This window comes from Danio rerio, chromosome 13 (assembly GCF_052040795.2).
Source record: "Danio rerio strain M-AB ecotype USA chromosome 13, GRCz13ab, whole genome shotgun sequence".
NCBI lineage: Eukaryota > Metazoa > Chordata > Actinopteri > Cypriniformes > Danionidae > Danio > Danio rerio.
The window spans coordinates 17,285,109-17,309,142 of NC_141033.1; the positions used below are offsets into that span (position 1 = coordinate 17,285,109).

Consider the following 24,034-nt stretch of genomic DNA (forward strand, 5'->3'; position numbering starts at 1 on the left):
GCTGTCTAAAACAAAAAGAAAATGCTTTTTAGTGGCTGGATCTGTTTTTATCACTTTCTGAATTCAACGTTGAAAATGAGCTTTTCACAGCCAGCAGAGGTCAAAATAAGCAGTAATGCAAACTCAGTCAGAGACATAGATTTTCATTTGCAACTTCCTTTAACATGTTTAACAGTGCATGAAATGTTGTCTAAAACAAAAAGAATGATGCATCTTAGTGGCTGGATCTGGTTTTATCACATTCTGAATTGAACGTTGAAAATGAGCTTTTCACAGCCAGCAGAGGTCAAAATAAGCAGTAATGCAAACTCAGTCAGAGACATAGATTTTCATTTGCAACTTCCTTTAACATGTTTAACAGTGCATGAAATGTTGTCTAAAACAAAAAGAATGATGCATCTTAGTGGCTGGATCTGGTTTTATCACATTCTGAATTGAACGTTGAAAATGAGCTTTTCTCAGCCAGCAGAGTTCAAAATAAGCAGTAATGCAAACTCAATCAGAGACATAGATTTTTACTTGCAACTTGCTTAAACATATTTAACAGTGCATGAAATGTTGTCTAAAACAAAAAGAAAATGCTTTTTAGTGGCTGGATCTGTTTTTATCACTTTCTGAATTGAATGTTGAAAATGAGCTTTTCACAGCCAGCAGAGGTCAAAATAAGCAGTAATGCAAACTCAGTCAGAGACATAGATTTTCACTTGCAACTTGCTTTAACATGTTTAAAAGTGCATGAAATGTTGTCTAAAACAAAAAGAATGATGCATTTTAGTGGCTGGATCTGGTTTTATCACATTCTGAATTGAACGTTGAAAATTAGCTTTTCTGAGCCAGCAGAGGTCAAAATAAGCAGTAATGCAAACTCAGTCAGAGACATAGATTTTCACTTGCAACTTGCTTTAACATGTTTAACAGTGCATGAAATGTTGTCTAAAACAAAAAGAATGATGCATTTTAGTGGCTGGATCTGGTTTTATCACATTCTGAATTGATTGTTGAAAATGAGCTTTTCACAGCCAGCAGAGGTCAAAATAAGCAGTAATGCAAACTCAATCAGAGACATAGATTTTTACTTGCAACTTGCTTAAAAATATTTAACAGTGCATGAAATGTTGTCTAAAACAAAAAGAAAATGCTTTTTAGTGGCTGGATCTGTTTTTATTACTTTCTGAATTGAATGTTGAGAATGAGCTTTTCACAGCCAGCAGAGGTCAAAATAAGCAGTAATGCAAACTCAGTCAGAGACATAGATTTTCACTTGCAACTTGCTTTAACATGTTTAAAAGTGCATGAAATGTTGTCTAAAACAAAAAGAATGATGCATTTTAGTGGCTGGATCTGGTTTTATCACTTTCTGAATTGAACGTTGAAAATGAGCTTTTCTGAGCCAGCAGAGGTCAAAATAAGCAGTAATGCAAACTCAGTCAGAGACATAGATTTTCACTTGCAACTTGCTTTAACATGTTTAAAAGTGCATGAAATGTTGTCTAAAACAAAAAGAATGATGCATTTTAGTGGCTGGATCTGGTTTTATCACATTCTGAATTGAACGTTGAAAATGAGCTTTTCTGAGCCAGCCGAGGTCAAAATGAGCAGTAATGCAAACTCAGTCAGAGACATAGATTTTCACTTGCAACTTGCTTTAACATGTTTAACAGTGCATGAAATGTTGTCTAAAACAAAAAGAATGATGCATTTTAGTGGCTGGATCTGGTTTTATCACATTCTGAATTGATTGTTGAAAATGAGCTTTTCACAGCCAGCAGAGGTCAAAATAAGCAGTAATGCAAACTCAATCAGAGACATAGATTTTTACTTGCAACTTGCTTAAAAATATTTAACAGTGCATGAAATGTTGTCTAAAACAAAAAGAAAATGCTTTTTAGTGGCTGGATCTGTTTTTATTACTTTCTGAATTGAATGTTGAAAATGAGCTTTTCACAGCCAGCAGAGGTCAAAATAAGCAGTAATGCAAACTCAGTCAGAGACATAGATTTTCACTTGCAACTTGCTTTAACATGTTTAAAAGTGCATGAAATGTTGTCTAAAACAAAAAGAATGATGCATTTTAGTGGCTGGATCTGGTTTTATCACATTCTGAATTGAACGTTGAAAATGAGCTTTTCTGAGCCAGCAGAGGTCAAAATAAGCAGTAATGCAAACTCAGTCAGAGACATAGATTTTCACTTGCAACTTGCTTTAACATGTTTAACAGTGCATGAAATGTTGTCTAAAACAAAAAGAATGATGCATTTTAGTGACTGGATCTGGTTTTATCACATTCTGAATTGATTGTTGAAAATGAGCTTTTCACAGCCAGCAGAGGTCAAAATAAGCAGTAATGCAAACTCAGTCAGAGACATAGATTTTCACTTGCAACTTGCTTTAACATGTTTAACAGTGCATGAAATGGTGTCTAAAACAAAAAGAAAATGCTTTTTAGTGGCTGGATCTGTTTTTATCACTTTCTGAATTGAACGTTGAAAATGAGCTTTTCTCAGCCAGCAGAGGTCAAAATAAGCAGTAATGCAAACTCAGTCAGAGACATAGATTTTCACTTGCAACTTGCTTTAACATGTTTAACAGTGCATGAAATGGTGTCTAAAACAAAAAGAAAATGCTTTTTAGTGGCTGGATCTGTTTTTATCACTTTCTGAATGGAACGTTGAAAACACGTTCTCACTCCCAACCAATGACTGTAAAAAATATGGACGACGCGACAGCCCTTTTTCCCATTGAACGCCTTGAGGGCAAAACGCCTGCTTGACGGGCACAAACTGTCGCAAAAGACTGCTGAAATTGGAGCCAGACATGCGCAGAAGGATTGTCTGATGGAGCCAGAGGAGGAGCCGCGAAAATGAGCAGAGTCGAGCTTCCAATCAAACGCTTTATGTAAAATCAACTACGCCCCCCGAACTTCTCAGCATGCGTTTGCTGTCATATCAACACAAATGGATGTAATAACGTTAACAAATATGAGGGTTTTATATATTCAATCGCGCCAGCTCCAGGCCGCAGCGCACAACTTACTCGCGGCGTCGCGGGCTGATTCCGGCTCGCATGCGGCAGCGCCTGCTCGCTCGGCCGTCGCATCTGGCTCGATTGACTCGGGCTGGAATTGGGTAGTGAGTCCAGGCATCTGGAGTAGGTCCAGCAGAGGTAACATTAGTCAGTCTGAGCTCTAAGAGATAAGTCTCCGGCAGGCGAGAATCTAGCCGGAACTGTGTTTTGCTATCTGGGTGGCTAGGCGTGTATCAGCAAACTAATAAAGCCCGAAAAAAGCCCTGAACTTAGCGAATAAACAGTGTTCCACCAGGATCATGTATGTCAGAAACTATAGTTTACTGCTGAACTCATTTTGTCATGGTAAAATAACACAGAAATCGAATAATAACATTTCAGTCTACTTCAGTCTCCTGCCGAAGCTCAGACGCCGCGCTTTGAGAAACTGTCAATCACAGTTGTCAATCACGATGACACGCCCAGCATTAAATTACTGATAAAAACAAACTGTTTACAAAAATGAAGATCTGCACCTATTTCAGCACAATAACCAGTGCCTTAATCGACCAGAACTATCTTTCGGGACATTTTATTGCAAGGGTAATATTTTTTTTTATTTGGGCTCAAGTCTCCTTCATTAACACGGAGGAGACGGGCTTTATGACTTGTACTGCAGCCAGCCCCCAGGGGGCGATCTAACGGCCGAAACCTTCACTCAAACGTAGGCTTGCGGCACACCTGCTCCCAACTCGTCATATACTGACGCTTGGTCAGGAACCCTCGGCGTAAGTTATTGACGCACAGGGTACCCCTTTAGCGTCATATTTAGACGTGCAGGGATTCCCTATAGAATATGTACCTGAGCCTGAGGCGTCATAGGGAGACGCTGGAGGCTCGTATAATTACCAATAGATGTCAACGCAATTTTTAAAACCTGATTTACGCCTATTATCGCAGTTTTCTTATTTTAAAAATATGTAATTTTTATTTTGTTCATGAAAAGCGTTTGTAAACTGGGTCGAAACTACTGTATGAATAAACTTCGGTCCACGTGACATCCCTTCACGGTGAGTTTAACGCCGCTCTGCTATTGGTCAAACTGCATCAGCGCTGAGTTCTCAGATGAGTTCAGCTGTCAACATTAAATAGTGTGTTAATGCTGCATAATGTATTTTATTGGAGATTAGTTGGTGTTTATAAATATGTTATCATTTACTTCAAATTTAATGAGTGAAATTATACTCGGTTGCCCAGTTTAGGGTAACTATGCCTAATAAAACTTTAGGTGCGTTCGACATGAAGCTCAGCTGCAGCCGGTGATCAACGAGATTAGCCGAGCGCAGGCGGGGCGGAGTTGAAAACGGAGCCGTCAAGACGGACAGCTGGACACTTCGGGACTCAAAGTTGTTGCAGTCATGATGATTGATCACATGGCGTCATCATATTTTTTTGTTATTTTTATTTATAACAACAAAACATTTACAAATAAAACAGAATACAGGCTCTTCAAACTGTAGTTCCTTTTTAAACAATAAGAGAGAATTATGAATAAAATATATAACAAATGCATGAGAGAAATAAGAGGAAATGAGAGGTTAATATAAACATAAAAACGAACAGGTCTATTAAATACAAAGCAATAAGCATAAATTCTAGGAGTTAAACATCAATCTTTAGGCTAATACTTCTTGTTTACATCTGCTAAAAAAGGGTTTACATATATGTACATTTATAGATATAGAAATTTCCCATGTAAAAAGCAAAACAAGGTGTTTTGATTAGGTCTTAATAAATGACATTATTTTGGATAATGAATGAATTTTCAAAAAAGCATTTTAATCCAAAAAGATTGTGTTGAAAAGAACAAAAGGTAAAATAAGTGAGCGATGTAGGAGTTTCCCAGAAAGAGCAGGTAGCCTTTAAACTGCTAGACAGAAAATAAAATATATATTTATATTATAATAATAAAGCCATTTTATAATTATTTAATAAAATAGTTCTTTAACTTAATTTGTTAAGAGAGCTTTAGGGTGGCAGGATCAATGATGATGATTTTCTTATTTCAAGTCTGTAAGACTTATTTGAGTTCATATTTAGGTTATTCACTAAAATATACACTAAAATATATCATTTAAATCGTTCATGGAGATGAATGCAGTAAATAGTCTGTATAAAAAAGTTAAAAAATAAACCTGTGCAAACAAGCTAACCTTTATAACCAGATTATTTAACAAAAGATGATACTGCAGTAAAATATTTGTAGTCTTTTAATAAGCAAGATGTGTACAGGATAGAGAGGATGTGAAAAGTGAATTGTTTGTTTTGAAACTTTTGAATCGGAATTTGTCCAATTATAAACCCGAAATACACGTGTTTGTTGTCATGTGGTGAACTCGGCCAATCGTGTAATATCGGTGTCGTCATCAAAGCTCCTGCAGTCGCTCTTCAGAAGCTGCATGGTCTGAGTTTGCCGTCTGATCTCGGAGCGCTGTCGCGGTACTTTGATGCCACATGTGACAGTCACGTGGCGTCGGCGCAGCATCAATCCGGACAAGATTTCTAACCAGAATGCACCGCTTTAAGACAGATTTCGATCGATCTGCGCAGCGCTGCATGAAGTCGAACGCACCTTTTGATTCATTCATATTATTTATTTTTTTTTTTACTTTAAAAATATTACTTTTCAAGTACTAAGTTTAAAAAATGTTTTTGGCTGATTTTTTTCATTTTAAATGATTTATTGAAGTTCGGGTCATTGTATGTGGCGATCTATTTTTTACAGTCTATGGTCGCGATCCCAAGGTTCATTGCGATCCCAAGGTTCACTGCGGTTTTCCATAAGGTAAGTAAAAAGTAAACGAATAAAGACGATTTGTTGATAAAGCATGTACTGTAAACTAGCGACGTTATCTAATTACATCAAGTTCATTTATTAAAAAAATACTTTTTCTTCACATATAACGTTGGTCATGCATAGCTTAGAACAATATATACATTTTAAGATGAGGAACAGTGTTACCAGATTGTTGTTTTCCACAATAGAATTCGTGCAAAATCTATAATATGCAATATACAACTCTAATAATACAAATGTATTCATAATTGTTTCAATATTAAAGCAAATCAAGTGTTTCCAAAGGTTTAAAGGCTACATTGTTAAAACAATTATTTTCCATGCCTTAAAAAAAAACACACACACACACACACACACACACACACACACATATATATATATATATATATATATATATATATATATATATATATATATATATATGTATATATATGTATATATGTATATGTGTATATGTGTATATATATATATATATATATATATATATATATATATATATATATATATATATATATATAAAACTTACAGGTGTAAATTATTAGGTGTTCATTGTTCAGATATGAATATTTTCTCTTTGCTTTTTTCAGGTTCTTTAGATTACTTTAAAAATCCAATTTAGTTTTCTAATAAGCAAAAAGTAAAGTCACTTTACCAATGTCTATACGTTAAATTGCACTTGTCTCTCTCTCTATCTCTGTTAACACATTTGTATTTGTTTGATTAATTCTTGTGTCTTTCAGCCTGTTTCTGCCTATCACCATGAGTGATTCCTTGATACTCAGATTGATAATCAAGATCTCAATTATAACCTCAAGTATTGATGACAACTTGATGATCTGCTGGAAGCACCACCATGTAAAGAAGGCCAAGACCACTCTGGAATCAGTCAAGGGTTAGTGAAGTTTTTCATTGCATGTATTTTAAATATCTACATTGTTTAGGCATATATGATTGTATAAGATGAAATGCATGTATTCTTTCACTACTATTGTAATAACAGAAAGAGACGCATTAGTTTTACTATTACTATTGTTTATGCAAAACATTATAAACTACAGTATAAGCTCACAAAATATTGTGGCCTAACTGTTTAAAACTATTTGTTCTGGGTGTTGATAGTGGCCAACCATTTTTTTCTTTTTCAGAAAGTAATTTGTTTTGTCTGAATTTATGACACCTTATAGGCCATCAACTGTCCACATTGGGGTTTAGGAAATTAGAAGTCTGCTTATGCTGCTTGTCTACTAGTCTTAGGATAAGTTATAAATGTAAGTTTTTTTGTGGTTTTTATCTGGTACAGCTCATAGGAACTCCAATCTTCCCAACTGTGAGAAGGCCTTGCTCCAGTGACTGTTGGTGTGTACTTTAATGTTTCCATTAGTCCCTGGATCTGTAGACCTAGGTGACAGTGGGCTAGAGTAAAATTTTGGTTTTATTTAAACTAAGCCATACTGATGGCCTTTTTTTATCTCAGATTTGGTCATGCAAGTATTAATATATCCTAAAATATTTTTATAGTCTTTCCATTGGTGGAAAAGATGTTGGTATAATTATTTTTAATGGACTGCTAAGATCTCAGCAGACATTTTTCTGAGATATTCTTGAGTGGGAGTCTGTGCAATACAAGGTGGATAGTATTTGCAAGGAAGAGTCCTTCATCTGTCCTGCTTCCACACTAGATATACTGCCAATTTAAGTAGATGTTAACCATAAGCATAACCATTTCAAGAATGAACGAGGTACTTTAAACTGTATGTATTGAAACTAAATTAACAAGAAAACAGCTCTTTGATGTTCACCTAGTAAAATTAGATTAGAAGATAGAAACTGTTATGCACTTGTTCTGTACTGTTTCATTCCTTTTTCAAACACTGGCATTTTTGAAGGTGTATTTACAGCTAAGGATTAAGGATTGGCAGGAAGATTTGTGGACTCCATCAACTAATGACACTACCTCCAAAGAGTTGCAAAAAGCTGTCCAAAGTTTCAGCACCATCTTTAAGCCTATGATTTTAGTGTGTTTCATGCCTAAGCACATGAGTTTAAATCTGAGATAGATGAACTATATGATTATCTTAAACTGATCTACAGGTAAATGCCAAAACTTATTGGTTTACTTTTTTTTTTTTTTTTGTATATGTTAACCAGGTGAAATGGAGTGAGGCATACCAGGATATGTGTGGTTTTACTCTTGGGAAGGAGGTTGAACAGTTCAATATTTCTTCTATAGGATTGGAGTGACCAGACATGCTACTGTAACTCTCATGGTCATGTGCTGGAATTAGCGGATATTCAACAATTTGGCCATCTCGCTGACCTGTTGATTTCAGAAGGTAACTGCATCCAGTAGAATTTGTTTTAGATGTTCAGTAACCTATTTAAATAGTATTGTGATTTTTGATTGCTTATTATTGTAGACTGCAACAGCTCTGCAAAGCAAGTTGCAAAACACAATCCATGGAACTGGCAGTGACCGGAAACCAATTGGAAGACTTTGGTCTGTGATGTAGAGGAGAGGGCAGGTGAGGAAATTATTATTAATATTACATGTAGTCATGAAATATTGTAAGTGTTACTATTATTGTTATTTTTTTTTTTCAGTAGCAGACGCAAAGACAACAAAAAACAGAAGTGATATGGATGTCTTCGTCATATGGCATGGTATGTACACTAGACTTCTGTCAGTGTTGATTCTTTAAAAGTTGACGTATAATCCTTGTAATACAACTTTCTTTTTATGAATATATTTCAGACTCTGTCGATCCAGCAACAAAGATGAGGGTGTTCAACATCATCCTGCTAGTCAGGATTCTTCAGGAGAAGCAGCGGATTATTGTGGCAGAGATGGCCAACCACTATAAATAATAATATAAAAAGTACTGGTATGTATTTGTATTTTTGGCACATAAAGCATACGGTTACCCAGTCCAAAGGATACTAATATATTTTAATGTTGTTGTGTTCTTCTTTTAAGATTCGGCATGTGGCCTAAACGAAGAGGGGTTAAAAGGTCTGTTGATCATCCTTCTCAGAAAGCAACAAAATAACTGAGAAATAAACAACAATACAATGGTGCAGTCTAGAGACCTGCAAGGTACCTGCAAGTTTTGGCTGGAGCAGTGAACAGACATTTTTTTTAAATAAAGCTCCAGCTGATGAGTATGACATTGACTGTGGATTTTCTTTTACTGTAATCCAGAAGAGGATGACCTTAACCCTGAATCTAAAGCATGTAATAAAATCTGTAAAAAAATAAATTTTCATCATCTATAACCAAATTGTTGTCTCTTTTTTTTTTAAATACATAGATATGTACAGTATGTATGCATGCCTCTAAAATCAATCAGTGTTGTAAATTAAGAGCATTATTGTATGCCTAACTGCTTACAACATATAACAATTTGAGGAACTCTATATTAAAATTAAATTATAACATTAAATGACATCAAGAGCTTTTAAAATATAAATTTTATGATACATTTTTATGATAAATTTAATTTTTGCATATACTTGGCCATAAAATGTATATTATTATGGTCAACTGCTCAGATACCTACAGCCAATATGTGGCTGAGTCAGGCAATCAGACTTCTACCACTGGAAAAATTAACCTATGATTTACATCAAAGATCTGATGTATTGATTTGGTCCTCATGGATTTTTCTAAAAAATATATATTATAATAATCTCCTTTTATTTTTGTCTTTACTTTGAAACATTTGTATTCATTTGTTAGAATGTCTAACAAAAAACTGCTGTACTTGTTGTGAGATAACAGTGCCACTGTTGTTATGCTGAAAATTAATAATCTTTGTATAATGTTTTATTGAATGCAAGATAAAAAATAAAAATAATAAATATTTTCCTAGAGATGGATTGCCACTGGAAGGGCATCTGGTGCATAAAAACATGCTGGAAAAGTTAGCGGTTCATAGCACTGTGGCGACCCCTGGTTAATAAAGGGACTAAGCCAAAAAGAAAATTAATGAATGAAAATAAAATTTGTATTTTTGGTAGACATAAAACTTAACAGTAACTTATAAGTACAGCACAGAACTATTTTACTTCAAGTTTAGATAATTTAAAGGTTTGCATTTTTATTTTATTGGTTGTTGACTATGTATTTTAATCATTTGGTGGTTTGAACTATTCACAACATTTGAAAGGATATCTTTTCGTCATTGTTACCTCATTTCTCACTATTTTCATGATTCTTACAATGCAGCAAATCTTACAACCATTTGATCATAAAGAAAATAATTAACAAATTAACCCACATCCAGGACAAAGACATTATGTGGTCATTATTAAACACAAGTTCATCATTTGTCATCAAAACATACTGTTACACAAACAGTTGAAGATTTAGAAAGTAAAAATAGTCAGATAAAGAGTGGTTGTCAAACAAATACATCTTGAAAAAGGTTATATTTATAAACATTTACATATTTTAAAAGATCTTTTGTCCATATTTCAAATAAAGTGAAAACAATTAAACATCACATGATGACCATTAATGAAACACACTTCCAGAATTCTGAACTCATAATATTTGTGATGAACATAGATTACTATTGCTAATAACTTGTGATTAAAGAGGATACTAATGTTTAGCTTATTTTCCAGCTTATTTTTTTTTTACCACAACTGTACATGTGACAATACAATTTCTTGTCCATGTTGAAGATAATACATCTACATAGGTTAACTGCCCTTTTACTCAAAGGGGATGAGTAGAGCCCCGTAGAAAAGGAAAAAGTATTCACATTTCAAACGAGAAATGAGTGAGAGAATATCAGCAAGACTATTACCTATGCTATGTTCAATAAATAATGTTGGATATAATAGTCTGATATATACTGATCAAGTCAATAAAAGCTGTTTTTAAAAAATACTACAGAACCAAAAAACACTGAGAACCAAAGTGTGCTTGGTGAGTCCAGGTGTTTATGCTGACTAGACTGTCATATTGCAATCCGGTTAGCATGAGGAGACTTGGGCGTAAAGTGTCAGGAATTCCTGGAGGGCTCCCAGGTGTTATTCCAGGTCTTGCCACTGTAAAGTATTAGAAGTGCACAATATCATTACTGAACAAAGAATGATGGTTAGGTTTCATTTAGAAAGTTCAGGGATATTTATTTATATATGTAAAGTGTCATTAATAATAATAGGTTAAACATTTCTAGCATGTTTCCATGTATTCCAAGTAGATCTGTCAGTTCTACACTCAGAGATCAGGATAGTGACTGCACTTCTCATTATGAACACATTTATCCTTCTCAAACATTATTATCACCACTGATGTCCACTGCTGTAGTTTTCATTGAAGGGAATGCTGACACAAATTCCAGCATGTTTTTTAAATAGCAGAATATGGGTATTATTGGGCCAAAACCTTAAAAAATATAAGATGCAAGATTTGAATCTTGATGAACATTGTTAATTTACTTCTTGCAATTTAAAACACACATCTCATGTTTGACTCATTAATTATATGAAAACTACAACAGCATACTGTGCTCCACCCTAAAAATATTTCTAAATTATAACAAGCTTATTGCTTTACATGGCTAAAAATTTATTGTATGCCTGCATGATTCACTGCTATTACTGTAACCCATTACACTCTTAACCCAAACTAGTTGACTTTATTAGAAAACTGCATAGAAACCTGTTGCCTTAAACCCTTTATGTTTTTACACAACTAAACTAAAACAGCCCTCATCAACTAAAACATTGTTTTTACAATGTAGTGAAAGTAAACAGCCCTCTTTAAATTAACTTAGAACCTTTACAATCTTCTTGGACTTACAGTAATATTTTAATTCAAGTACGGCTGTTAAGTTGTACCTTGTATAAAATGTAAGGGGTTTCTATACAATTTTCTAGTAAAGTCAACTAGATTGGGTTAAAGGAATAGTTCACTATTTACTCTCCCTCAAGTGGTTGTAAACCTTTTTTAAAAACTTCCAAGTTACTTTGTGTTGAACATAAAATAGGTTTTTTGAAAAAAGATGAAAAGCTGAAACCATTGACATATATAGTAGGAAAAAACAAATACTATGGAAGTTAATGTTTGCAGGTTTTCATCTTTCTTTAAAATATATATTTTAGTGTTTAACTGAAGAAAGCAACTCAGACATATTTGGAACAAGTGAAGTATGAGTCATTAATGACAGAATTTTCATTTTTGGATGAATCTTTTTAAGAGTATACTGAAAGAAATGTCCTACTCAATGAAGCTAACTTCAGCTGCATGTGTAGCCCCATGAGTACTTATCTAGAAATCAAAACAATGATCACATCAGTCCCATTTTAGGCCCTTTATATCATATTGACCACAGAATAGACTACTTAGTGTTGCAATAAAATATATATATTTTTTTTAATAAAACTATGACTTACCACACAATACAAGACAAACAGTGAATTTTCAGCTCTGCCTTTGCTGTACACAAGATGAGGTTCCAGCTTTAAAATGGCACCATAACACTGATCATGAGTGGGGCGGTTGTGCTGCTCTGTGGGGTTGTGACTGTTCAAATGCAGTGCTGTGAAGAGTTCTTTGTTAAAAGAAAGTACATTCTTTTTAAAATCTGTACATATTAACAAAGAAAATACAATGATTTTATATAATGATTAATTCTGAACAAAAACCTTACCCTTAGTCAAGATGAATTCATATGTCAAAAGATTCTGCATCTGAAATGAATAAAAACAGATGTGACATTAGTTAAACCCACTTAACTACTAGATACATCAGTACTGCATTAAGCAGTTGTAAAGTAATGTAAGTGTAATCCAAAATGATCCTTAATCTGTTTAAGATAATGATTTAAAAAAACGTTGCTTGTGTTAAAAACAATCCAGCCACTTGTAATACATATGATCAATGGTAAATTTCTGAGAAGGTGCCAGGTAATCCATGAGTTTTACCGTTACCATCATGACTGACATAATATTTGACAATGAAGACAGCTTGTTGTGCCTCTTTACCACAATTTAGAGATGATAGATTCTTTCTTTTATTAAATAAATTGGTAAAGGCCAAATTATACTGGTAATAGTGTATGATATTCATTATGTGACATACATCAGCTTAAGTTACACTTGAGCTTTTGTTATGCTTCAAATACTTTTACTTGAAATGGGTAAATTTACTACTGAAATAAGGGCATAATCAATTACATGCCCAGCAGTTTTGCTTTTCTCAACAGACTTATACCATATTATAAAAAATAAATAATAAAAAAATATATACAGTTTATATATATATATATATATATATATATATATATGTGTGTGTGTGTGTGTGTGTGTGTGTGTGTGTATATATGTGTGTGTGTGTGTGTGTGTGTGTGTTTTAAGGCATGGAAAATAATTGTTTTTACAATGTAGCCTTTAAACCTTTGGAAACACTTGATTTGCTTTAATATTGAAACAATTATGAATACATTTGTATTATTAGAGTTGTATATTGCATATTATATATAGATTTTGCACGAATTCTATTGTGGAAAACAACAATCTGGTAACACTGTTCCTCATCTTAAAATGTATATATTGTTCTAAGCTATGCATGACCAACGTTATATGTGAAGAAAAAGTATTTTTTTAATAAATGAACTTGATGTAATTAGATAACGTCGCTAGTTTACAGTACATGCTTTATCAACAAATCGTCTTTATTCGTTTACTTTTTACTTACCTTGTGGAAAACCGCAGTGAACCTTGGGATCGCAATGAACCTTGGGATCGCGACCATAGACTGTAAAAAATAGATCGCCACATACAATGACCCGAACATCAATAAATCATTTAAAATGAAAAAAATCAGCCAAAAACATTTTTTAAACTTAGTACTTGAAATGTAATATTTTTTAAAGTAAAAAATAAATAATAATAATATGAATGAATCAAAGTTTTATTAGGCATAGTTACCCTAAACTGGGCAACCGAGTATAATTTCACTCATTAAATTTGAAGTAAATGATAACATATTTATAAACACCAACTAATCTCCAATAAAATACATTATGCAGCATTAACACACTATTTAATGTTGACAGTTGAACTCATCTGAGAACTCAGCGCTGATGCAGTTTGACCAATAGCAGAAAGGCGTTAAACTCACCGTGAAGGGATGATAATAAAATTATAAATAAAATAATAAAATAATAAATAAAATTAAATAAAATAAAAATTACATATTTTTAAAATAAGAAAACTGCGATAATAGGCGTAAAATCAGGTTTTAAAAATTACGTTGACATCTATTGGTAATTATACGAGCCTCCAGCGTCTCCCTATGACGCCTCAGGCTCAGGTACATATTCTATAGGGAATCCCTGCACGTCTAAATATGACGCTAAAGGGGTACCCTGTGCGTCAATAACCTACGCCGAGGGTTCCTGACCAAGCGTCAGTATATGACGAGTTGGGAGTGAGAACGTGTTGCAATTACTTGAACTTCTAAGGCAAGACAGGACATAATGAATGAGATCATGCAAAATGTATTTAGAATCAGACAGGGTGGACTTTTTGTAAGCTTCTTGTGGATTCCTGGTCATATGGGAGAAGTAGGTAATGAAGAGGCAGACCAACTTGCAAAGGAAGCATTACAACATAATCAAATAGAAATAAAAATAAAAATAAGTAAGTCAGAGGTAAAAAACATAATTGCAAAAGAAACAGGTAGAATGTGGCAGAGGGAGTGGGATAATGGAGAAAAAGGCAGACATATTCATAATATTCATGGATGTGTGGGTGGTACTAGAAATAAGTTTGGTAATAGAAGGAATGATGTGGTGATAACTAGGTTGCGTGTGGGTCATTGTTTGCTAAACCAGTATAAATTTAGAATAGGGAAGCATAAGACAGGATGATGTTGTGATAAATGCGGGAAAATAGAAACATTAGAACATGTAATTACAGAATGTGTGGCATATGAAAATCAGAGATGTCAATTAGTTCAAGGATTAAGCATTTATGGGATAAAAAATTTACCATTTCAGACCCTATTAGGAAACGGTTCAAATCAAGTTAAAATAATAATGCAATTAATTAATTACTTAAAGGAAACAAAATTGATTAATAGAATTTAAGAATAACTTAACATAACATAAGAAATTAAAAATTTATATCGTATTAAACTGTTTTTTTTCCTCCCCTCCTACTCTTCTTCCTGTTCTCTCTTCCCTTTGGTAATCTCATCCCTCCATTCGTATCATATATCTTTTGTACTCGTGCTTCTCCTACATTATGCGCTCCACACTCCTATCCAGTAGGTGGCGGAAATGCACCATATAAGTTGGTCTGCCAACCGCCATTAACCCCATAAGAAGAAGAACATTAAAACGTCTGGAACTAAGGCGTTTACACGTAAATTATGTTTTAACAATTAATTTACGTGTTCATGCGTTTTTTAAATAGTTTAATGATTTCTCCAACGTGCTATTTAATTTTAAAATGTATAATATAATTTTTTACACAAATCACAATAAATGTTTAAAGTCAATTATCTTGACATGTACTCAGTACATGCTATGACATTTTGAAAGGCCAGACTTCGTTTTCCCCATTAGAAATGCATGCATGAGGTCTGCAGCAATAAATATTTGGTCACATTACTACCTTCTGAGTCTGACTAATACTTGTCTAATAAATCTAATTTCCACCTCATGTATTTGTACTGAGTATTTGTCTTAATTTACCATATACAGTACAGGGTATTTCACAGTTGTTATGCTATGACGAAGTTTCCCCCCTTTTTCCATAAGAATATCTACAATTCCATGAGGGACACGATGGTCTCCAATGAGCAGAGGGATCCGTCTGTTTCCTCACTTCCTCTGTCTCTCTCTTGGCTCGGCTCGAAACTCCTGCGCTGTTAGACGGCCATCTTGGATCTCGTTTTGAAGAGGCGACAAAAGCGGATGTTCGGGTGGAATGGAGCCGTCAACGAGCGCGTTCTCCCCGTGTCACCGAATCCTCTAAACATCCGCTTTATCCGCATCTGCCTTCACCACTGAATGTAACGTTGCCGGACAATCCGTTTGAAGAATCGTTGATGAGCAGATATTCTTTGAGGAAGATCGCAGCGGAGGCCCTGAGAAGTGCAATTTTATTTATCTTTACTTGAACCGGACATCCTAAATATGAAGCAGACAGCGACTTCATGCTTTAAAGTATTTTTTTTAATCGATCTCGTTCGCTATTTATTAGATAGCTTTTAATCGCTAATCAAACGCAGTAACGTCATCGAGCGTCCTGGATATTTTTCCCAAACTTTTAACCACTTTGTTTTTAACTGCAGAAGCAAATCAATGATATTGACCAAGCGTGTTATCGGTCAATCATATATCCCCCTCTTTGTTTCACCGCAAAATCTGCTGCTTAAATTGTGATTGCGATGTCAACAACGAGAGCCCCCCTGCCAACCGTCAATGAACGGAAGGCTGAAAACGTAAGTAGTCTATTTTTGTATTGTATTTGGTTAATAATCGATATTAACTTGCCGACTGACCCAATCATGTGTTGATTAATCACGCATACGTGTTATTTTGATCGTGTCACGTCGCAGAGCAAGTATCAAAACCCAGTGAGCTGCCTAACATAACGTTATATAGACCGCCGATTTGATCAAAATTATGTTGAAGTCTACATTAATTCGACACATTTTGTGCAGCATAAAGGGCAATGTCGCATATCTTAACGTGTTTTTTGTGCTGACAGTGTTTTAAGTGGATTAGGTGTATTGTGCCATTCTTTGGACAGATGGAACACCGGCTGAAGTGACGCATGGGTTCCATTGATAATTTGGCTGCTTTTCTGCTTAATGAGTGCAACATATGCTGTTTTATGCTTGTTGATAGCTAAAATCCTGCACACTTAGTGAGTGACAGTGCGTGGGTTTGCATCTTTAATGCGCCGATAGGAGGCAGTTATTGCGCATTGGCGTCAGTCCGTCCAACAGGTTACTGGTCATACGTCAGCAGTAAGGGAAGGTGACGTAAGCACGCGCTCTACTGCAGGTAAAGCTGCCTGTAGATGTGGCATCAAGTTACAGTATTTGACTTTTCCCTCTGCAAATATTTTATTGTTTATCTAATCTTTTACTGTATCTGTAGTTGGATCATATTTCTTAATATATGGCTGACTATTTCATTGTATGTCGTATTGTGTGCCTGTTCAGTCATCTGGGTGTATGTTTGTCCATCTATTGTTCTATCATTCTGTCTTATGTTTCACATTAGGTTATTGTCTGTCTGTAATTTTATCATAAACTACATGCATGTTTGGTTCTGTCATCTGTGTGTGGTATTGTCTGTCGCCCGCATGCCTAACTGTCATTCTTTGTTTGCTTATTGTGTGTGCATGTGTGTGTGTGAAATTGTCTGTTGCTCTTTTGTGTCTGTCTGTCTGTCTGTGTCTCTGTCAATTTGTTGTTCCCCAATTGTTGTCATCCTATTTCTGTTGTTGTGTCATTCATTTGTCATTTTCTCAGCTGTTTTGTTGTAACTCCTCTTTATCTATCGCCCGTCTGTCTGTCTGTCTGTCTTGTTCTGTCATTTATTTGTCTTTTTATTCTGCTGTCTTTCTTGTTCTGTTTTCGAACTATTTCTGTTTCAGTTTGTTTACATTGTTTCCCACCGGAGCTGTCATTGAACTGTGGATTTCATGTCTTACATTAGTTTTTTGAAAATAAGTCTGACTTCTTGTGACCAAACCACTGTTATACCATGAAAGTAGCTTTTGTTTTAGTTTTTATATTGTTATTTAAGGCTGATTTGCCGTTCTTTATCTTAGACTGGTGTTGTGGTGTGCAAAGCCATAAATGCACAGAGGTTTGTGTGTGCCATATGTCATCACGTTGATATATCATTGATATTGTAATATAAAATTTTTCATCATATAAAAATGTACACGAGTATTGTTGTGGACTATATGATCTGGCACACCGCTGCAGTTCAGCTAAAGGACTGAAGAGCATCTTGTGATACAATAGTACAAAATAATGTGAAAAATAAAAAATTTCTAATTGTAAACTGTGTACTTAAACTTTCAAAGATTAAGCTATCACATAAAACAACAGAATAATCAAAACTGTATTAAATAGGGATGCACCAAAATAAAAATTCTTGGCCGAAACTTATAGTACCATTGAATTTATGGCTATGACAGTGTACTAACCATACTAAAATCCAGCATTCCATAAATTAGTATTAAAGTTTCAAAAACAAAATCAATTACAAATTATGAAAATATTTATTTGGCACATTGCATCAATGGGGACAACGATGGAGACCAATTACAGTAAAATGTAGTAATTTTATTTTACCCAATAAATACATTAATAGTATCTATCCACTGATTTCTTTCCCAGAGATGGATTGTGGCTGGAAGAGCATCTGCAGCGTAAAAACTTGCTGGATAAGTTGGCGATTTATTCCGCTGTAGCGACCCCAAATTAATAAAGGGACTAAGCCAACAAGAAAATGAATGAATGAAGGAATATTCACTGATTTCAATAAAGTCAATCAAATGAACTAGAACGACAAAAAAAAAAAAAAATGAAACAAATATTTGTTTGGGCCCGAACTACAAAACCAAATTTAAAACAATTTTAGTACCAGTTTTAGGGCTGGACGATATGGCAAAATGTATATCACGATACATTTCTTAATTTAGGTCGATACCATATAATACAGATAGCGATATAGACAATATTAAAAAGACAGGAAAATAACTGCCAAGAACGCACACAATACATGTCTGCACCTACAAATGTCTGCAAACTGAATTTGCAAAGTCTTTAATACCTCCAGGCTCTTATAACTTTTTTTTTCATCTTGAACATCCTTAATTGCTTCTATCTGTCTATTTATATTTGTGTATGTAATTACCTAATTAAATGAAAAGGTTTAACATAAAATAGTTCCTATATATTTTATTAGGGCTGTTCAATTAATCGAAAATCCGATTTCGATTATGGCTTCTAACGATTATGAAAAACCATTAATCGAGATAAACGATTATTGCATCATATACCCAAAGCGCGAAAGACCGCGTGCTTATGTGTGTGTGCAACACACGCACACACATCAGCACGAGGTCAGCATTCGGTCTCATTCGCACACTGAGACGAGCAGAGGAGCGCAGACATTTAAGTAATCTTAACGTGAGCGCTTTAATGGTCAAATATGTTTCAAAACTCGGTGATTAGTGATTATTCATTATAACCCTCATTTGCGTAATAAACAAACCAGTTGAGAATCAAAAGACACGTGAAAGAGAAACCATTAAAGTGACAGTGTGAAATGCTGCTGCCTGTTTTATCATTAATCAAACGACGAGAAATGAAATTTACATTTAATGAAAATAAGTTTTTTTAACTTATTTCTGAACATAATAGTTTTGATATATCATGTCTAATTACTGATTTGTTTTATCTTTGCTATGATGACAGTACATAAAATTTTACTAAATGTTTTTTTAAAATGCAAGCATTCAAATTAAAGTGCAATTCAAAGGCTTAATTAGAGTAATTAGGCAATTCATTGTATAACAGTAGTTTCTTCTGCAGACAATCAAAAAATATATTGCTTAAGGGCGCTAATAATATTGACCTTCAAATGGGTTTCAAAATATTTAAACCTGCTTTTATTCTAGCTAAAATAAAACAAATAAGATTTTCAGAAGAAAAAATGTTAGAGGAAATACTGTTAAAATTCCTTGCTCTGTTTAACATAATTTGGGAAATAGTTATTTAAAAAAAACAAAATTCTCAGGAGTGCTAATAATTTTGACTTCAATTGATAATCGTTTTGAATAATCGTGATTACAATTATGACCAAAATAATCGTGATTATGATTTTTTCCAAAATCGAGCAGCCCTATATTTTATATAGTCTTTATATAGACTAATATTTCATATAACACTTTTTCATTATTTAACAGATTTAATAACTCTATTAATCACATTCTTTCTATTTCATAAGCTTTGCAATAACCAGATTCCTGATAAATATGTTTGTTGTATTTTGTAAGTTTGCTCGAATGATATACCAGCATGCAGCGAGTTTGTGTGTGTGAGTGTTAATTAGAGGGTATGCAAGGATCGAGTTTATATGTATGTGCATGTGTTAATGTGGGAGTATATGCAAGGATCAAGTTTATGTACGTGGGTGTGTGCATACATCAAGTGTATATGTATATTATGCGCAAGTTTCATACATGTTTTGAACATAGTATAGGTTTATATGCGAGTAATTTATAGGTGTATAAGCACATCTTATGTGTGTGTTAATAATTAAAGTTTGATTTATATTCTGCATGGCGCCTCATAGCCATCTGTGTTTGCTTCATTGCCTTTTCTTCCAACACCGCTGGTTTCGGTGTCAGGGAAGTTGGCTTTAACTTTTATGATGCCTCATCTTCTAACTCTCAGTATGTTCCATGAGGTGAAAAAGATTTGATGTGTTCCTGCTGCTAGTCGGCACCACTCTCCCGCACATTTTGCAGAGCACCAATACTATAAGTTTATCGAAACTTAGAAAGCCGAACCACTTCCACACCATTGCATTAGTTTTTCCTCTCTTATCAACTGTTTCATCTACATTCTTACTTGTAGAAGCTTGTTTATTCACATCTGTATTCAGGGCTCCCATTTTATAGCTAAAACTTTCTTCAATGGAGTGAACTGCTGAGCGCTGGCAGCAGCTTGTCTGATGATTGCCATCACGCAAGTGACATCACGCTCTTTCTGACGGCTGAGCACTGAAAGTCATTCAGTGACAAATGATACAATGTATAGGATCTTATATATATCAGTTAAAGTCAGAATTATTAGCCACCCTTTTATTATTATAATTTTTTTATATTTCCCAAATGATGTTTAACAGAGCAAGAAAATATCACAAAACCTTTTTACATTTTTAATAAAAAATCATTATTTTAAAAATTATTTCTTGCTATACGGTTTCCTCTCTCTCGCTGCATGATGAAAAGCCAGTGACAATGCGCATATGTTAACTTTTTATAAACAGTTTTGTTGTTTAAATATGATATTGCATTAATGTGCCTGCATGCTTTATAAGCTGTAAAATAAAAGGTAAAGCCTATTTGTTGTGTTTATGACGCAGATCAGGAGGTGATCAGCATCAGCGCTGGTTTGGCATCAGCACGTCTGTATCAAACAGCAATAATCTTCTTCCATTTTGCTTCTTTGGCAAATATGTCTGTAGGCGCGTGTGATCATACGTGATCATCCCACAAGTTAACAAGAATGTCTTGCAGTTGAACAAGGGGCCGATCGCAGCAAACTTGCTTTTCTGTTCTAAAAACATGAGGTGCACCACACAGCCTTTTATGGTGACAAGGAAAAAAAGAAGAAAAGAGTCCTCTTTTTTTTGTCACTGTGAAACGACTGAATCAACTGGGTATTGATTGTGCAAAAGTATTACTGTCTGTGTTGTTAGAATCGAAATATTTAATAATATTGTGATATTCAACATTTGTAAATTCATACAGCTCTGGATAACTTGAAACAGTGAGGACTAGTCTCTCCTACATCTTCAGTGTTTCCTCTGGGAGTTTTTCCAGCTGAGGTAGCAGACCTTTTACACAAATCTAACTACTTATGGCGTTATTTCAATGACAAATGGAGAAATGTCGTGAGCGCAGTATTACAAGTCGTGATCATATTTATGTGCAATTCTGCGCTTCGATTTCCTCTGCTTGTGCACAAAACCTCTTGCTCGCCCTCTCAAATATACGCAGCTCAAGCGCAGATCCTATTGTGTGCTCTCAAATAAACATTGCTGAAATGCAATTTAGCGCATTTATGTAGTGAGTATGTCTCCAACATTTATTAGATTTGCTAGGAATATTTATGAATGTCTCCAATTAGACCTACAGAGCGGCATTAATGCATCCTGAAGTAAAGTGAAACGGCTACAAACTCAAGCAAGAGAGTGACTATATGCAGAGCCACAGACCATTATCTATAAATAAAGTATAATTATGGAAACTGTGTTCATCTTAACTGAAAGCTACGTCTTGTTTGCTAGCCTCGAGCATCATGCACCTGTCAGTCAGGCAGGCAGGCAGTCAGTCAGCACATAATCTCAAAGGGTTAGATAGATAGTGCACAGCACTACTGCGGTTACGTTTCTTCGTGTTTTGATGCAGAAAGTCTTATCAGGTTTGTGGTTATGTAGTATAACATTTTGCATAAAGTCTGTGAGCGTTGGGACAACGGTGGGACAATATGAAGAATTTAGTGGAAAAATTGTATTGCAGAGTCGGCGTACCCCACAGAGCTGTTTGTACCAAGCGAAAACATCCCGCTCTCCCTTGTGAAGCCAATTCGGAAGTAATTGAAACTGCAATTCACCACCTCGCCTTTGGGAGCTGGCTCCAGGAAGTTCAGATGTTGATTGACTGCAATGCTAAATTGGCCATGTTTACAGCCTACAAAAGATGGTTTTGGTGTATATATTTAATATTACCCTTCATGAAAACTGTGAGGGGGTGAATGTTTTTTATAACTCATCCATTTTGTTTATTTAAAGTTATATTAAGTCTTAATAATTAAGGGCATGGCCACTTGAGTGACAGCTAGGTTTCGCTGGCTGCCATCATGTCAATTTGACTGATTAGCTGCTAAATCAAGAAAAAATATATCGTATTTTCGTTTTGTTTTGTGTGGCTTAACTCAGTCATTAGCCTTTAGAAATAATTTCCTTCAATTATCCAATAATATGGCTTGCTGTGTACTTAAGTGTGCTCACAAACTATTCAAGTTGCCTCCATTTTCTTGGTGAGTGAAATTATATGCGTATATACCATATCTATAAATGTATTTGTTTTATTTAAGATAAATTCGTTTAAATATTCATATAAAAATCATTTAAATATTTTTTTAGACCTGTAATGCACTCCAGAATCTGACAGATTGATTAGCTGTAGGCTATATAAAAAAAAGTCATCTAAAATGTTGTCATACAGTTTTATGCCTGGATTTCATGAATAGCCTTTCATTTACTAACACAGACTATATTTGAAGTATTTGGAAGTAATTTGCGTTTTCCTCCTGTAGAAAAACGTCATAAGAACAATGCTTAGTGGCTCAACGTATAACAACAGTGTTTTTAAAAGACTAAAACAAACACTGTATTAATGTATTATATGGTCACCCTCGGTCGGTGCGATTGTTGGTGGCGACAATGGGCCTTGCCTACCTGTAACTTCATTTGCACTCTTCAGAAACCCTATAGGTGATGTCACAGATACTACGTCCATGTCTTTTACAGTCTATGGTTTGTACTCCATGCGACTCACCAACTAAAGATCATCCTGCTGCCCTGGACAAGCCTGAATAGAATGGCTTGTTTAGTTTCTATGTTGTTTGTAGCCTGGTGTATGTTTCAAAAATGGTCTCACAAGTTGGAAAGGATCTTAGGGTGCTTTCACACCTACACTTTTGTTTCGGAACGTGTCTCGATTGCCCAGTTAACGCGGTTCGTTTGGCATATGTGAACAGGGCAATCGCGCTCTGTTCCGCGCCAAAGTAATCGCTCCAAGATCGCTTAAATGAGGTGGTCTCGGCTCGATTGAAACGAACCCTGGAGCGGTTCGATTACAGTGAGAAAGCGATCCGATCCGAGCGCGGTTATATCACAGTGTTTTATGGATATAGGCATACGGCTATATGAAGAGAGAATTATCATTATTGGCGGGAAATTTCACGAGTCTCCGGATGCCCGCAAACGAGTGATGATCTCCCAGTAATCTCGCCTCTACCTCCCGGTCCTCAAATAGGCTACGTCGCGCACCCTTCTCACCCCTCCCTACCGCATCTCTCCTCAGACACATCGCGCTCGCACACCCTGTCAATCACCATCAAACCACCACCTCTCCTGACAGCTTAGCGGGACGCTGCAAAATAAACCCTGACACTCCCAATGTGAGGACAGTTTACTCGCACGTGACTTGTTTTAGCTCTTTTGGTCCGATTAGAAACTTTGCAATGTAAAAGCAAACCGCTCCAAGAGCAACAATGTAACAATTGTAATCTCTGTTTCGGAACAACTGAATCGATTCACAGGTGTGAAAGCACCCTTAAATTATTAACCTAATGGAAAAAACTTGTCTTGAGTTATATTTGTGACA

The 24,034-nt window shown here is 35.0% G+C and overlaps 3 protein-coding genes across 16 annotated transcripts in view; 2 read left to right on the forward strand and 1 right to left on the reverse strand.

The window, feature by feature from the left end:
• The window catches only part of LOC147841024 (uncharacterized), a 485,466-nt gene that overhangs the window by 12,596 nt on the left and 448,836 nt on the right, over window positions 1–24,034 (forward strand). The gene's annotated exons all lie outside the window — the stretch shown is intronic.
• LOC147834160 (uncharacterized) overlaps window positions 10,274–24,034 on the reverse strand; it is a 439,063-nt gene continuing 425,302 nt past the window's right edge. Inside the window, exons 1-5 of one of the 2 annotated variants that reach the window (XM_087279115.1) lie at window positions 15,574–15,776; window positions 13,569–13,628; window positions 12,523–12,562; window positions 12,266–12,423; window positions 10,274–10,915 (exon numbers count right to left, since the gene is read on the reverse strand). In XM_087279115.1, the coding sequence (XP_087135241.1) occupies window positions 10,898–10,915; window positions 12,266–12,423; window positions 12,523–12,562; window positions 13,569–13,628; window positions 15,574–15,636 (339 nt within the window). In that variant the 5' untranslated portion in view covers window positions 15,637–15,776 and the 3' untranslated portion in view covers window positions 10,274–10,897. Of the gene's footprint in view, window positions 10,916–12,265; window positions 12,424–12,522; window positions 12,563–13,568; window positions 13,629–15,573; window positions 15,777–24,034 lie in introns of those variants that run through there. The other variant, XM_087279114.1, reaches the window with a different exon arrangement.
• Window positions 15,806–24,034, forward strand: part of mark3a (MAP/microtubule affinity-regulating kinase 3a) — an 88,095-nt gene continuing 79,866 nt past the window's right edge. For 12 of the 13 annotated variants that reach the window (XM_087277544.1, XM_087277542.1, XM_087277543.1 and 9 more), the window contains exon 1: window positions 15,806–16,325. Coding sequence is in view for 10 of the 13 variants with exons in the window: in XM_087277540.1 (XP_087133666.1) it covers window positions 16,272–16,325 (54 nt within the window). In the remaining 3 variants the exon portion in view is untranslated. 13 annotated transcript variants of the gene reach the window in all.